This window comes from Suricata suricatta, chromosome 12 (assembly GCF_006229205.1).
Source record: "Suricata suricatta isolate VVHF042 chromosome 12, meerkat_22Aug2017_6uvM2_HiC, whole genome shotgun sequence".
In the NCBI taxonomy this organism is placed as follows: Eukaryota; Metazoa; Chordata; class Mammalia; order Carnivora; family Herpestidae; genus Suricata; species Suricata suricatta.
The window spans coordinates 84,915,078-84,931,704 of record NC_043711.1 but is presented as its reverse complement, the minus strand read 5'-3'; the positions used below and the strand labels follow the sequence as shown (position 1 = coordinate 84,931,704).

The window sequence follows — 16,627 nt, the reverse complement described above, 5'->3', positions numbered from 1 at the left end:
CAGACCATGCATTCTCCACCATTGAAGCAGCAGACCACCCTAGATTGGCATTATTGACTAGAACCCTGGAGAGACCCAGATTATAGCTTAACCTAAGTAATAAATATAATATTCAAGAGTATTACACGTGAGTGTTTTATTTTATTTTATTTTTTTGAGAGGAAGAGTGAGCATGAGAGGGAAAGAGTGAGCATGAGAGGGAGAGGGGCAGAAAGAGAATCCTAAGTAGGCTCTGCATTGTCAGCATAGAACCTGATGCACAGTTTAATCCCACAAACCATGAGATCATGACCTGAGTGGAAACCTGGAGTCAGAGGGTCAATCAACTGAGCCACCCATGTACCCCTGTCATTTTTTAAGCAATGTAAAATTTATGGTATTTTATTAATGAATATTGCTCTTTAAATGTCTTTTTTCCTTTTTAAGTTAATTTATCTAAGACCATATTCCTTATTTATAATACTTTAAATGTTGTTGGCGTGCCTGGCTGGTCAGTCAGAAGAATGTGTGACTCTTGACCTCAGGGTCATGAGTTGAAGCCTCACATTGGGTATAGAGATTACTTAAACATAATAATAATAGGTTACATTAAAAAAACACTAAAAGCAAATTCTCTCAGACAAAAATTCTATTTTCATATGAGATATATAAATTGGTAACTGCAAATTGAAAATCAGGTGACTTAATTTCACATTATGCCCATCTTAAAATCACCAGGTAGACAATGAAGATATAAATAAAGTACATTTTTAGATTATAGTCATGCTTTTAGAACTCACAAGAAACTGCCAAAATATCACTGTAAATATCACTGTTTTTTTAATAGGTTCCACACCCAACATAGGGTTTGAACTCATGACCCCCAGGTTAAGAGTCACATGCTCTGCTCACTGAGCCAGCCAGGCACCCCACCAAAGTCCCAGAAAGTTTTAAATGTTTGGTTCCTTCAAAATAAATAGAGTCCATCACCTTATGTAAATATTAATGACTGGAATTGGAATGACACACAAATGTGAAGACTATGTATAGTCTCTGTGTCCAGAAATTTCTAATCAAAGGAGGACATTAAATAATTTTGACTGATCCATGTAGTGAGAATAACCTACAACAGCTGTTACAAAGCCAATGTGCCTTGGAATAGTGTTCATTAGGGTATTATAGGGAAGGGGGACTGTGCATAAAAAAACTTGATAAGAAGGGGCCCGGGTGGCTCAATCAGTTAAGCTTCTGACTCTTGATTTCAGCTCAGGTCATGATCTTGTGGCTTGTGAGTTCAGGCCCCACACTGGGCTTTGTGCTGACAGCATGGAACCTGCTTGGCATTCTCTCTCTCTCTCTCTCTCTCTCTCTCTCTCTGCCCCACCCCCAAAAAATAACTCAGTGAACTCAAGTATGATTGTGAAACATTCTTACTAAAATAGTAATCTAGAGAAAAGAGTATTAGCCTTGGGGTGCTTCAGTGGCTCAGTCATTTAAGCAACTGACTTCGGCTCAGGTCATGATCTCCTGGTTTGAATTCGAGCCCTGTATCAGACTCAGAACCTGAAGCTTGCTTCAGATTCTGTGTCTCCCTCTCATACTCTGTCTTTCACTCTCTCAAAAATAAATGAACATTAAAAAAAAATTTTAAAGAGTAGTAGCCTGGGGCGCCTGGGTGGCTCAGTCAGTTAAGCGTCCGGCTTCGGCTCAGGACATGATCTCACGGTTCGTGGGTTCGAGCCCCGCGTCGGGCTCTGTGCTGACGGCTAGCCCAGAGCCTGGAGCCTGCTTCGGATTCTCCCCTGCTTGCACTATCTCTCTCTGTCTCTCAAAAATAAATAATAAACATTAAAATTTTTAAAAAAGAGTAGTAGTAGCCTAGTACATATATTTGCATTTCTCAAGATTCCAACTTAATTTATACATAATGTAGATGGGTTTTGAACAGTTTTTAAAATGTTAATTGCTCTAATTAAAGATTTGTGTTTACTTTTTTTTTCCCTTAAGTAGGCTCCACACCCAGCATGGAGCCCAATGCAGGGCTTGAACTCACAAGCCTGAGATCAAGACTTGAGCTGAGGATCACCTGGGTGGCTCAGTTGGTTAAGCATACAACTCTTGAGGGGCACCTGGGTGGCTCAGTCAGTTAAGCATTGGACTTCGGCTCAGGTCATAATCTGTGGTTCGTGGGTTCAAGCCCCATGTTCAGGCGTGCTTTGGATTCTGTGTCTTCCTCTCTCTGCTCCTACTCTGTCTCTCTCTAAAGTAAATAAACATTTAAAATAATTTAAAAAAAAGAATACAACTTTTGATTTCATCTCGATCATGACCTTATAGTTTGTGAGTTCAAGCCTCACATCAGGCTCTGCTGTCTCTCTCTCAGAATAAATAAATGAACTAAAATAAAAAGATCTGAGCCAAGATCAAGAGTCATACATTATCTGACTGAGCCACCCAAGCACTTCTGATTTTTTTTATATATTATAGATTTATAATTCAGATCACCACTTTGTGTATGACATCTGTCATAACTCTGAATCTTTTAACAGAATTGGAAGATGCTACAAAAACACCAGACTGTTCTAGTGGACCAGTGAAAGAGGAAAGAGGTGATCTTATCAAATTTTACAATACAGTGTATGTAGGAAGAGTGAAGTCATTTGCACTGAGATATGACTTGTCAAATCAGGACCATGTGGTATGTTTTATATTTTACTATGTTATGAATATTTATAGCCATAGTCGGATTACTATGAGTTTACTAGATAAGTGCTTCAGAGTTAAAATGTCTCTGATGCATTTTATAGGAGAAAAAAAATACCAGTAGTTAGAGAGTGATTAAAACTATCATGCAACACAGACCAGAAGAAATCATGGAAATTTTATCCATATTGTGATTAAGTTTTGGTAATTATGTTAACATATGGGCAACTACTAGATGAGAATATGGAAAAGGGAAAACAATTCTGGTAATTTTTTTCTCTTATTTTTGATTTCTATTGTAATATGTATATATAAGATAAATGTTTTTCTCAAAGAGAAAAGGAAATAAATAGGCCTGGATCATTAGTAGAGGCAACACTAAGACATTTTAATGCAAATTTGGCAGTACCAGCAGGCCTGTGAAAATATCATCAGTGTATAAGCTGAGGTTGGTTCCCAGGAGAGCAGACTTTAGTTGAAAGAAGGACCTAGTAGAAACTGCATCTAACCAGTAGCCATATATGTGTATTTTGTGTCTCTCTTTACATTTCAAGGAATGTGGTCTGTGACTATTCTCAGAGGCCATGACTATTCATTCAGCTCCCATCAGTTCCACCTCACCTGTCATGAGTATGTCTATCATTAGCCAATTGAAACTAGTTTTATTAGCTTCAATTGAAGATGATGAATGAAATTATTAATTAAGGAACCATCTCGATTTATTCCTAGAATGAAAACATTGTAGAGAATATTAAAGGAAAGTACAGACCCTGCTTCCCTAATTCTATTTCTAAATAATTTGCATTTCAGTATAAAGTCTTAATCATTTTACTAACAAATATGTTCCATGGTAGACTCATCCTTCAGGCTCATGGAGTTCTTTCTCTCTCTTATTCTCTCTGCTATGGCTTTGGTTATGGGGCAGGGTGTGTGTGTTATGTATATAGAGAGATTATTGTGTTAGGACATTGACTACTCTTTGCCTCTACTTTCTGTGCAAGAGCAAGGGGCTCCTGTACGTCTAGCTTACCACTTTTGGGTGTCTCACTCAGAATTCTTCAGGATTCCCTGAAAGATGCAGGAAAATAAATTTGTTTATCTGTTAGTAACTGTTGAAAATAAAGGGTAATGGACCACATCTTTGCTTGTTTTCAGCCATAAACAAATTCTTAGAGTATAGCTGACACCTAACTAAGAAATGCCAATAAGAATAAAAATATGGGGGCGCCTGGCTAGCTCAGTTGGTAGAACATGCAACTCTTGATCTTGAGTTTGTGAGTTCAAGCTCCATGTTGGGCATAGAACCTACTTAAAAAAAAAAAAAGAATAAAAATATGGTGGGATTCAAAAAAGACACTTTTATCTTACAAAAATTTATTTGTGGATTATTTCAGATGGAAGCTCCACCACTCTCTCCTTTTCCACATATTAAGCAACAGCCAGGCTCACCACGCCGCATTTCCCAGCAACACTCCATTTATGTTTCCCCACACAAGAATGCGTCAGGCCTTACACCAAGGAGTGCTCTGCTATATAAGTTCAATGGCAGCCCTTCTAAGGTAAGGTGTCACAACAACCTATGCACCTTTGTTAAAAATTGGATTTCAGATTGCCAGTTAGTAATCTTTAATCTTGTTCTTTGTCTGCAAAATTACTACTAATAAATATGAACTGGGGTGCCTGGGCAGCTCAGTCAGTTGAACGTCCAACTTTGGCTCATGTCATGATCTTATGGTTCGTGAATTCAAGCCCCAGGTCAGGCTCTGTGCTGACAGCTCAGAGCCTGGAGCCTGCTTCAGATTCTGTGTCTCCTTCTCTCTCTGTCCTTCCCCCACTCACACGCGCTCACTCTCTCTCTCTCTCTCTCTCTCTCTCTCTCTCAAAAATAAATATTTAAAAAATTTTTTAAAACACGTGCAGCCACAGTGTTGGCCTTCACTTTTGACTCAGACTGTTCTTTACACTTCATGTCAGCAGGGCTTTATAAAGCATTTCTTTGTAATTAATATAGGAGTTGGATTGCCACAGTGAATTGAAACAAAAGAAAATCCATTCCCTGCCTTGATCTGAATCCACAACCAGGCAGGAAAATAGATGACGAAGTTAGTTTTGTTAGAGTATCACAAATACCATGATAGCAATATGCACATGAAGTATATGGATACTCAGGTCATGATCTCACAGGTTATGAGTTTGAGTTCGGTGGCTTCCTCTCAAAAATGAATAAATGTTTTTAAAAATTTTTTAAATAATATGAACTGTCACTGTGGCAAGTTTCTTGTGATCAAGAGCAATGTATTCAACTGAGGTAGTTTAATCCATTACTATTGATATGATATTGGGTAAATTCACTACAAGAGTCCAGTGTGTCACCCTGCTTAAACATGACCTTAAGAAGGGATCAATAAGGCAATGGTCAGACACGAGGGATACTAACTTTAAAGAAAAGCTTTCAAAGTGAAAGTTCATTTGGTGATGGGATAGTGAAAAGCGTGAAAAAAGGTCTTATTTATACAAACAGTTCTGTGGTTATCCCCATCTTAATTCCCATGCAGTGATGAAGATGTGACAGTTATATGACTGATGTTTTCAGATATTTGAAAGGCTATCAAGTAGATATGTTTAATATGTCTCCAGAAGTCAACCTCACCTGAGATAGAATACCTCACAGATTTGCATTTCTTCTTCATAGAAGTTGACTTACTACAAGGATGTTTAGAAGAGATTCTTAAATGAAATGAAAGTTGGGACCAGTTAATTGACTTCTAAGATGGTACTTTCAAAACCTTAGAGTAGAATCACCTGGGGGACCTTGTTGACCACAGATCTGTCTGATGGACCTACCGCATCCCAGAGCTCGGGCAGTCAGGTTCTCTAGACAGTTGTGATCCACAGTTTCAGGAGCCACTTCTTTAAGGCCGTCAGTATACTCAATATAGTTTATAGACCTTCAACATCAGCATCACCTGGGGGCATGTTAAAAATGCAGGATCTTGGGGCCCCTGGGTGGCTCAGTCAGTTGAGTGACTCTTAATTTCAGCTCAGGTCATGATCCCAGGGTTGTGGGACTGAGCCCCACACTCCGTACAGAGCACACTCAGTGTGGAGCCCGCTTAAGATTCTCTCCCTCTACCCACTCCCCTGCTCACACATGCATGTTCATTCTCTCTCTAAAAAAATTTAAAATTAAAAATAAACTTTAAAAGTGCTAGATCTCAAACTTCATGCCAGCTCTACCGAATCTGATTCTACATTTTAACAAGATCTGCAGGTGATCAGTAAGCACATCCATGCTTATAAAGCATTGCTCTAGGAAGAGGATTTCAAATTTTAAGGGAGCTCAGAATCACCTGGAGGGCTTGATTAACCATAAATTGCCGGACTCCGTCCCTAGAGTATCTGATACGGTGGGTGTTAGGGTGAGGCTTCAGAGTTTGCATTCCTAGTAAGTTCCTAGATCCCTCTACTGCATCTGGTCCAGTGTCTATCCAGTTTTTAAAACCATTATAAGATTAGTTCTGTTGCCTTCATTAGGTTGGCCTAGATTCAAAAGATAATCTCTACCTAATGTTCAGCTTTGGGTAGAGTGCAGGAAAAAGCAGTTTAGTTCTTTGCTTTTTTCCCCCCTTTTACTCACCCATGTCCTCTATTTTTACAGAGTTTGAAAGATATCAACAATATGATAAGGCAGGGTGAACAGAGAACCAAGAAACGAGCAATAGCCATCGATGGTGATGCAGAATCACCTGCCAAACGCCTCTGTCAAGAAAATGATGATGTTTTGCTTAAACGACTACAGGATGTTGTCAGTGAGAGAGCAAATCATTAATGCCCTTCCTGTTTCTACAAGAAAAGCACTTTCAGGTTGCAGAATGTTGGGGCTCTATCCTTCAAAACTTTCAGCCCTGTAAATGGAAAGTATCACTGTATTATAAGAAAAATTGCACCAAAATTATGTGCTTTTTTTTAATATCCAAAATTAATTGACAGTATATTTAAGCTGGATTGGAAAGCAATATTTCAAGTGCCTTTTAAACATTTTAAGAGTTAAAGAATTTTTTAAATGTCTCTTCCTTGGGTTAGTTTTAAAGATGAAGTAAGGAGATACCTCATAATTTTGCAGCTCACTGTTTAAAAATGTCTCCTATGCTTTGTAATATGAAGGTACATAATCTGTTTTTGTTAAGCATACTTTGAGATATTTCTGTTCTCAATTTAATATTGAGTAGGAGGCACATGGCTGGCTCAGTTGGGAAAGCATGTGAGTCTTGACGTCAGGGTTGGGCATAGAGATTACTCTAAAAAATGCATATGTATATTGAGTAGGGATTGCTTCCCATAGCACTTGGGCCAAAGGATGTTACCCACTGTCTCTTACCCACTACGGCAACTCCACCTCCAGGTGCCACTTCCATCCTGGGTTGTCTAGCTCCCTTCTCATAGCCTTTGTCTCTTTGAGTATAAGCAGATTTGTACCTGAGCTCCAGCTTCTTGCCTTCCAGCCCTAATAAAAGGCCTCGTAACTGATTTCACAACCTAATAAAAGGGATACTAGGGTGCAGCTTTCCAAAGATCAGCTGTTCAATATTTACTTTTTCTAATGTGTTTCCAGAATCTGGAAGGACATGGATAAACCATTCTTAATTAATTTTGAGAAAATGTTATGCAATGTATGTTTTTTAAACTGAAAAAGCTTATTTTTTTAAATACTATATGTTTAACTTAACTTATATCTAACCCTGGCTAATTTGAGTTAAATCTAAAATTTGGCTGTAAATTAGTAATTGCTACCGTCAGGAATTTTATTTTTAAATTTTAGGAAGAAAAGTGATTTTGGTCACATCTTACTTTTCTGCAAATTATATCCTCATTTTTTGTGTAGTATCTACACATGTTGTAAGCCAAATAATATCAAATGTGTCTTAAGTCTTTGTATATATTTTTATGTAGCTGTAACTGTTGTGTCATTTTCATCTTCATTATTGTAGAAAATATACATGAGCATTTGTACATTGACTATATAAGAAGCTTTGGACATGTTTTTAGTAGTTTTCAAGACTTGATATCAGTGTACATAAAATGGTTAATAAAACATTGGAGCTCTTGAGATACTGGAAAAAAAAACTATATTTTGTTCTTTTCTGTGTGACTAGAAACAATTGTACAGCCATCTAGAACCTATACCTTAAAAAATTTGTTTTTAACATTTATTTATTTTTGTGAGAGAGTGTGAGTGGGGGAGGGGCAGAGAAAGAGGGGGACACAGAATCTGAAGCAGGCTCCATCCAGGCTCCATCCAGCCTGTCAGCACAGAACTCACAACCGTGAAATCATGACCTGAGCCGAAGTTGGATGGTTAACCGATTGAGCCACCCAGGCGCCCCAAACTTACATCTTTTTAAATACCTGCTTTGTATCTTTTAAATACCTTAGTGTAACTTAAAAGTTAATGTACCTGGTGCTTTTCAGGGGCTAAGAAGAAAATGGGAATGACTACTTGAGTACAGGGTTTCGTCTTCTTTTTTTTAATAATTTATTGTCAAATTGGCTAACATACAGTGTGTAAAGTGTGCTCGGCTTTTGGGGTAGATTCCTGTGGTTCGTCGCTTACATACAACACCCAGTGCTCATCCCAACAAGTGCCCTCCTCCGTGCCTATCGCCCATTTCCCCCTCTCCCCAACCCATCCCCCATCCACCCTCAGTTTGTTCTCTGTATTTAAGAGTCTCATCGCTTGCCTCCCTCTCAGTCTGTAACTATTTTTCCCCTTTGCCTCCCCCATGGTCCTCTGTTAAGTTTCTCAAGGCCCACATATAAGTGAAAACATATAATATCTGTCCTCCTCTGACCGACTTGTGTCACTCAGCATAATACCTTGCAGTTCCATCCCTGTTGCTGCAAATGGCAAGATTTCATTCTGTCTCATTGCCATGTCGTACTCCATTGTATATATAAACCACATCTTCTTGATCCATTCATCAGTTGATGGGCATTTAGGTTCTTTCCATAATTTAGCTGTTGTTGAAAGTGCTGATTCATAGAGCCACATGTACCCCAATGTTTATAGCAGGGTTTCTTTTGAGGGAAGGAAAATCATTTTAGAACTTAATCTAGATGGAGGTTGTATAACATTGTGACTTTACTAGATGACACTTTAAAACAATTGTTTAAAAAATAAAAATTTTTCAGTTAGATGAATTTCACCTCAATTCAAAAAACGCCTGAGACATCTAAAGAAACAGGATTATTTCAACTCCTTGGAATGAATTCGTGGACCAAATTACGTTACTGAATTAAGGAAAGAACTTATTTCTCTCTCAGTGCTTTCATGCATATTTCACCAGATGAAACTCACAGCTTAAAGTTCTTTTCTAATTAAGATTTTAATATTATATTAAATCAGATTTTTAAAGAAAGCAATATTCCTGCTTCTTTTTATTTTCTTCTTTTTTTTTCTTTCACTAAGTCAAAAATGTCACTAGCTGCCTACCATATTCCTGACCCTTAGCTAGGTACGAGGGATATAAAACTAAACCAGCCATAGTTGTCATGTTCAAGAATTTGGTTCTCGGGGCGCCTGCGTGGCTCAGTCAGTTGAGCGTCCAGCTTCGGCTCAAGTCAAGATCTCTCAGTTTGTGGGTTTAAGCTCCGGGTCGGGCTCTGCTGACAGCTCAGACTCTGGAGCCTGCTTTGGATTCTGTGTCTCTCTCTCTCTCTGACCCTCCCCTGATCATGCTGTTGCTCTCTCGCTCTCTCGCTCTCTCTCTCAAAAATAAATAAAACATTAAAAAATTTATCAGACTCAACTGATTAAGCGGCCAACTTCAGCTCAGGTCATGATCTCACAGTTTGTGGGTTTGAGCCCCGTGTCAGGCTCTGTGCTGACAGCTCAGAGCTTGGAGCCTGCTTTGGATTCTGTGTCTCCCTCTCTCTCTCTCTGAAACCAACCCCGCTGACACTCTGTGTCTCTATCAAAAATAAGTAAATGTTGGGGCGCCTGGGTGGCTCAGTCGGCTAAGCCCCCGACTTTGACTCAGGCCATGATCTCACATTTGTGGGTTCAAGCCCCATGTTGGGCTCTGTGCTGATTAAGCTCGGAGCCTGGAGCCTGTTTCCGATTCTGTGTTTCCCTCTCTCTCTCTCTGCCTCTCCCCCTCTCATGCATTGTCTCTCTCTGTATCAAAAATAAATACAAGGGGCACCTGGGTGGCTCAGTTGGTTAAACCTCCGACTTCGGCTCAGGTCAGATCTCACATTTGTGGGTTATAGCTAGCTCAGAGCCTGGAGCCTGCTTCCAGTTCTGTGTCTCCGTCTCTCTCTGCCCACACCTCCCCATGCTCTGTCTCTCTCTGTATCAAAAATAAATAAAACATTAAAAAATAAAAAAATACAAAACATTTTAAAAAATTTAAAAAGTAAAAAAAAATTTTTTTAATTTGTTTCTTGTGTTCAAGAATCCCAGGAATTTGTTTACCTGTTAACCTCTGTTTCAAGATAATTGTAACCCATTACTACAGTTGATCCTTGAACAACATGGGGGTTAGGGACACTGACATCTACACACACACACCTCATACCCCACCATCAAAGATGCATGTATAATTTTTGACTCCCTCAAAAACTTAATTATTGACCAGAAGCCTTACCAATAACATAAACAGTTGGTTAACACATACTTTGTATGTTTTATTGCATTGTATATCATATTTTTGCAATAAAACAAGATAGAGAAAAATTGTTAGGAAAATACAGTACTATATCGTTTCAAAAACAATCTGCCTGTAAAGTGGACCCACACAGTTCAAACCCACATTGTTCGAGAGTCAACTATATGATGTAAGTATAGTAATAGAGCTCTACACAAAGAGGCATGGTATTAGCACAGGGAAGAGAATGATTTACTCTGCCTGGACAAGGGTGTCAAGGAAATCTAAAATCACACTAAAGGGGAAGAAGCTAAGTGGTAATTCAGTCCTTAAGGATGAATAACTTTGCCATTCAGAGAGCACAACCTGTAGAAAGGCCCAGAGGCATGGAAGTACCACAGGTTTGGGAACTGCAGGTAGTTTAGTGAGGCTGGAGTATAGTGTACCACAGGCAAAAATACAACGCAAAGTGGGCTAGGAAGGCAGGCAGGGGCCTTTCACAGTTGGGTTTTCTAATCCAGGTTAAGCAGCTGAGGCTTGATCATTCCCAGTTGTTCTTAACATTGGCTGCAACTGGGAAGCTTTGAAAAATTCACCAATGGCTGGGTCCCTCCCCTAGCGACTTTAGTGGGTTTGGGGAACAGCCTAGCAACAGGATTTCTAAATACTCCCTAGGTTAGACAGAGAAAAAAAATTGGACAGAAAAAAAATACTCCCTAGGTAAGCACCTAAGGTAAATTGATAATCACTACTGTAGGTTATGGAGAGTCACTAAAGAGATTTTAATTCTTGATGGATAATGATAAAATCTGATGTTTATTTTAGAGTAGCAGTTCCCACATTGGCCCAAGGATAAGGATTACCTGAGCCACGTGCTTACAGTGCAGGTTCTTAGGCCCTGGCCTTTACCATGGGATGATAATCTCCAGGAATTTGTTTAACTGTTAACCTCTGTTCCAAGTGATACTCACCCTCAAGCAAGTTAGAGACCTAGTAGTGCTTCTCAAGTTCGATGCGCAGGGGAATCACCAGTGCCTGAGTCTAGCTCCAACATGTCCAGGGGACCCTGAAGGATGGATGGTGTCAGCAAACGAGTGAGATGAGAGACCCTCGAGTTCCTTTCTGATCACCAGGCAGGCATCTCTGTCCTGTCGGTTTTTGTGTCTCTGTTTACAGATCAAGTGTTAACATGACATCAGAAAGTGGAATTTTTACTATGCATAAATCTCAGTGATAAGATGCTTTGAAAAGTATTCAGAAAAGTGTTCTGTTTTACAGAGGCATTTTTGCAGAACTACTCCAATTTCAGTGAGGTAGTTAATTTTTACAAGTAATAAGATAACAGAATATTCTTAGTGAGAAGCAGATAACATACACATTTGTTTATGTCAACGCTAAGATTCAGGCATAGGTTGAGTGATATGTAAGTAGGCTAGGAGTCATTCTGTCTGGTTCACAAAAGGAAGAGTATTTGCGTTGGTTAGTAAGTTGCTTGTGTAAACCTTGTTATTTGGTGTTGAAGGTGTAAGCAGCATAGGGGCCCTAGATGTGCCGGCCTTTGTATATGAGTTTAAGTTTTAACTACTCTTACCCATCATCATAATGGGTATCAGTGTAAGGGAAGGTATTTGAGGCACCAATTAGCAAAGGTACGTGCAGTAACTATGTCTGGCTCTTGTCTGTTTCTATCTCTGGGTTAGGCTCTTTTTCTCCGGGCCAGAGTTAATTGTAACTCTTGTGTTCTTAACCCCCTTTATTATCTATGTCTTGGGTCTGTAAGGCTCATTAGAAGAGCCTTTCAACAAACATCTGCAGTGCTTTGTCTAAATTCTTTGTAGAGGTGGGAATATGCTGCTTCTCATGAGGTATCTGTGTGGGAACTATCAGTCTGATTTGGAACATTCTGAGGCCTAATCAATAACAGCAGTCCCATTCCCAATATGAGCCAATAGTAGAAGGAGGTGCCAGTTCCGCTTCATGGCAGGAGCTGTGCAAACATCTGTCATTTCCTCACTGTGACTGTGTCATCCAGTAAGGCCGGTGCAGCCCCCAGAACACTAGGGATAGTTAATCCTGTTAAAACTCAGATTCTAATTCAGTAGATCTGAGGTTGGGCCTAATGTTCTGCTTTTCTAACAAGCTCCCTAAACGCCAATGCTGCTGGTCCATGGACTTCAGTTAGAATAGCAAGGTTTAGGAATCCGGAAGCTGTGCAGAGGCTGGAGGAGAGGATGGTTAGATTGATATGAGACACAAATTTTTAGTTCTTAACTTGGAGTAATTTTGTCCCTTCAAGGGACATTTGGCAATGATTGGAGGCATTTTTGCATTTTTCGTTATCGCGATGCGGAGGCAAGCATGCACCAGTCCCTGAATTAGGTAAACACCTGGTCAGGAGGAGCAGTACGCTCTGGGATACAGGTAGTGGGGACAGAAGAGGAACCACAGAGAGTCACCTAATGGGGCATGTATGGGGTCACAGTCAGGGATGACTCTCCAGAAAGGATTAATGATGATAGATTCCAGGTGCGGTAACTAATACGCATGTGAGGTTATTTGGCATGTGTGAGAGACCCTTAATGTGTTAAAAAAAGAAAATGTTCAGGAAGTTTCAGATCATCAGATCGTACATCTGGGCCATAGTCCCAGTGTTGAAGATTTCCGAACTTTACAGATTCGATACGGTGGTGCGCAGTTTTGTTAAGCATCCCAGGCTGTTCTTACCAGGGAGGTGTGAGGCCGAGAGTGTGGAGATCCAGGTTCAATTCTCCTCAACGCCGCACCACCAAACCGCTGCAGTTAGGCCATTGTCATGATAACTTCAAGAAATAATTTATTATAGAAAATCACATTTATTATAGAGAAATTGGAAGATATATAGACAAAACCAAAACAAACTATAGTCCCACCACTCAGAGGTCGTCTTTTTAAAGGTTTTATTTTTAAGTAATCTGTACACACGACGTGAGGCTTGTTCCTCTCATAACTGAGAGGAAGAAAGAACCGCACGCTCTACCGACTAAACCAACCAGGCACTCCTAAAAATTTGTTAAATTTAAAAAGACCTCTTTAATAAAATTGGCCAGAGCATATTTTAATAAACAACCTCAGGGGCGCCTGGCTGGCTCAGTTGGTGGAGTATGAGATTCTTGATTTCAGCGTTGTGAGTTCCAGCCCCACATCAAGTGTAGAGATTACTTAAAAATAAAATCTTTAAGGGCACCTGGGTGGTTCAATCGGCTAAGTATCTGACTTCAGTTCAGGCCATGATCTCAGGGTTCATGAGTTTGAACCCCGAATCAGGTATGCTCAAGCCGCAGTTCTGATGAACATGAGCCCCACTTCTCTCTCCCTCTCCCCTCCCTCTCTCCCTCCCTCTCTCTCTCTCTCTCTCTCTCTCTCTCTCTCAGACTTACTTACTTATGCCCTCTTTCAAAATTAATAAAATAAAATCTGAAAAAAATTATTACAATTATTTTTCACATAAAGGAAAATGTGTAAATCTTAAGTTGTATATGCTATGCTGAATTTCTTTCCAGATTTATTGAGGCATAATATACATAGAGTAAGATGTACCCATTTTTAGTATACAGTTTGATGAATTTTAATAATTGTATATCATTGTACAACTACCACAACAATCCATATATAGAACATTTCCATCACTTCAAAATATTTTCTTGTGCCCTCTGATCTCTGCCCTCCCCACATCCTTCCCACCACACCCTCTACTCAGTCAACTGTTGATCTCTTTTGTGTCATTATAGTTTTGCCTTTTCTAGACTTTCATATAAAGTATATGTATTAATGTTTATATTTGAAGGAAGGAGAGACAGAGTGTGAGTGGGGAGAGACAGAGAGAGAGGGAGAGAGACATAGAATCCAAAGCAGGCCCCAGGCTCCAGGCTCCAAACTGACAGCACAGAGCTCAACACAGGGTTCAAACCCATGTCCCGTGAGATCATGAACTGAGCCGAACTCGGATGCCCAACTAATTCAGCCACCCAGGCACCTGGTATAAAAAAAATTTTTTAATGTTTATTTTAAGTGAGCAGGGGAGGGGCAGGGGAGAGGGAGAGAGAGAAAGGGCTCCAAGCAGCCTCTGTGCTAGCCTGAATCATGACCCAAGCCAAAAACAAGAATTGGATGCTTAACTGAGTAATTCCGGCTCCGCTTCTATGACGATTCTAATGGTTATGTTCCAATGTATGGATGTATCATTACTTATGTTATTTTATCATCAAACAAGAAAAAATTAAAAGAGGGTTTGGGGAGGGTTTTTTGTTTGTAATGTTTCAAATATTAGAACTTGGTATAAATTTTGCTTGGTGACTCTAATGTTTGCAAAGTTAATCAGGCATTATTTGTAACATTACAATACAAGGTTGTTAAAATACTAAAGATACTCGTCACATAATGGAGTACCACATTGGCTCACTTAACTTGGGTCTCTGTTCGCATATCAGCGCACAGCACTTCCTAGACCAACTGGCCTTTCCTGTATTCTTGGCTTGTTTCCCGCACCAGATCTACTCATGTCTTATCTGAATCTACCACTAGTACTTTAGTAAAGCATATAGTTGAATATATATACTTCAAGTATGTGTAAGCTCCATGTAGGTAGTACTTTTTTCCTGCGGTTTTCCTAAAGTGTAGAATGATGCATCAAAGAAAGTATGAAATTGACATTTGTTGAATTAATGAATTGAAAAAGAAGGCTTGAGGATGCTTTTTATAACAATCATATCTCACATGGATAGAGCATTTTCTATGTGCCAGACTCAATTCTTATAAAACCCAAAATAAAACTGTTGTACAAAATTGGAAATTAAAGGTGTGGCTGCTGGCTAAGTTGATAGAGCATGTGACTCTTTTTTTTTTTATGTTTTTTCATTTATTTTTGAGAGACAGCGCGAGCAGGGGAGGGTCAGAGAGAGAGAGAGATTGAGATACAGAATCTGAAGCAGATTCCAGGCTCTGAGCTGTCAGCACAGAGCCTGACCCAGGGCTCGAACCCATGAACCATAAGATCATGACCTGAACCAAAACTGGATGCTTAACTGACTGAGTCACCCAGGTGCCCTGAGCATGTGACTCTTGATCTTGGGCTGTGTAAGTTAAGCCCCATGTTGAGCATAGAGCTTAGTCTGTGCCCCACCCTTCCCCCCAAAAAAGTACATTCCCATTGTTGTGCAATCAATCTTCAGAATTTTTCCATCTTGCAAAACTGAAACTCTATACCCATTAAGCAACTTTCCTTTTCTCCTTCTCTTCTTGGTTCCTGGAAACCACGATTCTAATTTGTATTAGTTAGACTACTCCATATACCACATTATATATAAGTGGAATTGATGTGAAAACGTTGGGCTTTGGAGCAAATGGTGAAGAAAGAATTCTTTAGATGTCTTCAGTGCAAAAAGTGATTTTATTTGGGCTCCTGGGTGGCTCAGTCAGTTGAGCACTCGACTCTTGATTTCAGCTCAGGTCATAACACCAAGGTCATGGGATCAAGCCCTGTGCCAGGCTCCTTGCTGAGTGTGGAGCCCACTTAAGATTCTCTCTGTCTTCAGGCGCCTGGGTGGCTCAGTTGGTTAACATCCGGCTTTGGCTCAGGTCATGATCTCACGGTTCATGGGTTCAAGCCTCATGTCAGGCTCTGTGCTGACAGCTCAGAGCCTGGAGCCTGTTTCAGATTCTGTGTCTCCCTCTCTCTCTGACCCTCCACTGCTCATGCTGTCTCTGTCTCTCAAAAAAAAAAAAAAAAAAAAGATTCTCTCTGTCTCTCCCTCTGCCCTTCTCCCCTGATCACAATCTCACTTTCTCTAAAAATAAAAAGGTGGTTTTATTAAAACATGTGTCCAGACCTGTGGGTAGAAAGAACTGCACTGGGATTGTGATGGGTGACTGATTATATACTTTCGAATTGGGAGCGGGTTCGGGACAGCACAAGCCTCCAAGGAATTTTGGAAACAAGGTTTCCAGGACCCTGAGGAGGTTAACTATTGTTAGGAAAAGGTCATTTAAAAATTACCTTTCAGTAAACCCTCCGTCATGAGACCCTTCAGATGTATATCAGTGAGCCATATGCTTGGAGGATGATTGAGGGGTCAGACACAAAGGAAGTTTCCAAAGGAGTTTTTATATGTTTATTATTCTTTTACATTTGTTTCTTTATTTATTTTGAAAGAGACAGAGACAGTAAGAGTGGGGGTAAGGGCAGAGAAAGAGGGAGAGAGAGAATCCCAAGCAGGCTCCACACTGTCAGTGCAGAGCCCAACCCAGGGCTGGAACTCCTGAAA

The 16,627-nt window shown here is 39.9% G+C and overlaps 1 protein-coding gene across 2 annotated transcripts in view; it reads left to right on the top strand.

Moving 5' to 3' along the window:
* The window catches only part of RBL1 (RB transcriptional corepressor like 1), a 52,821-nt gene extending 45,014 nt beyond the window's left edge, over positions 1-7,807 (top strand). For both annotated transcript variants that reach the window (XM_029918015.1, XM_029918016.1), the window contains 3 exons: positions 2,529-2,677; positions 4,077-4,241; positions 6,341-7,807. In XM_029918015.1, coding sequence (XP_029773875.1) covers positions 2,529-2,677; positions 4,077-4,241; positions 6,341-6,511 — 485 coding nt within the window. In that variant the 3' untranslated portion in view covers positions 6,512-7,807. The remainder of the gene's footprint in view (positions 1-2,528; positions 2,678-4,076; positions 4,242-6,340) is intronic.
* The last annotated feature ends 8,820 nt before the right edge of the window (positions 7,808-16,627 follow it).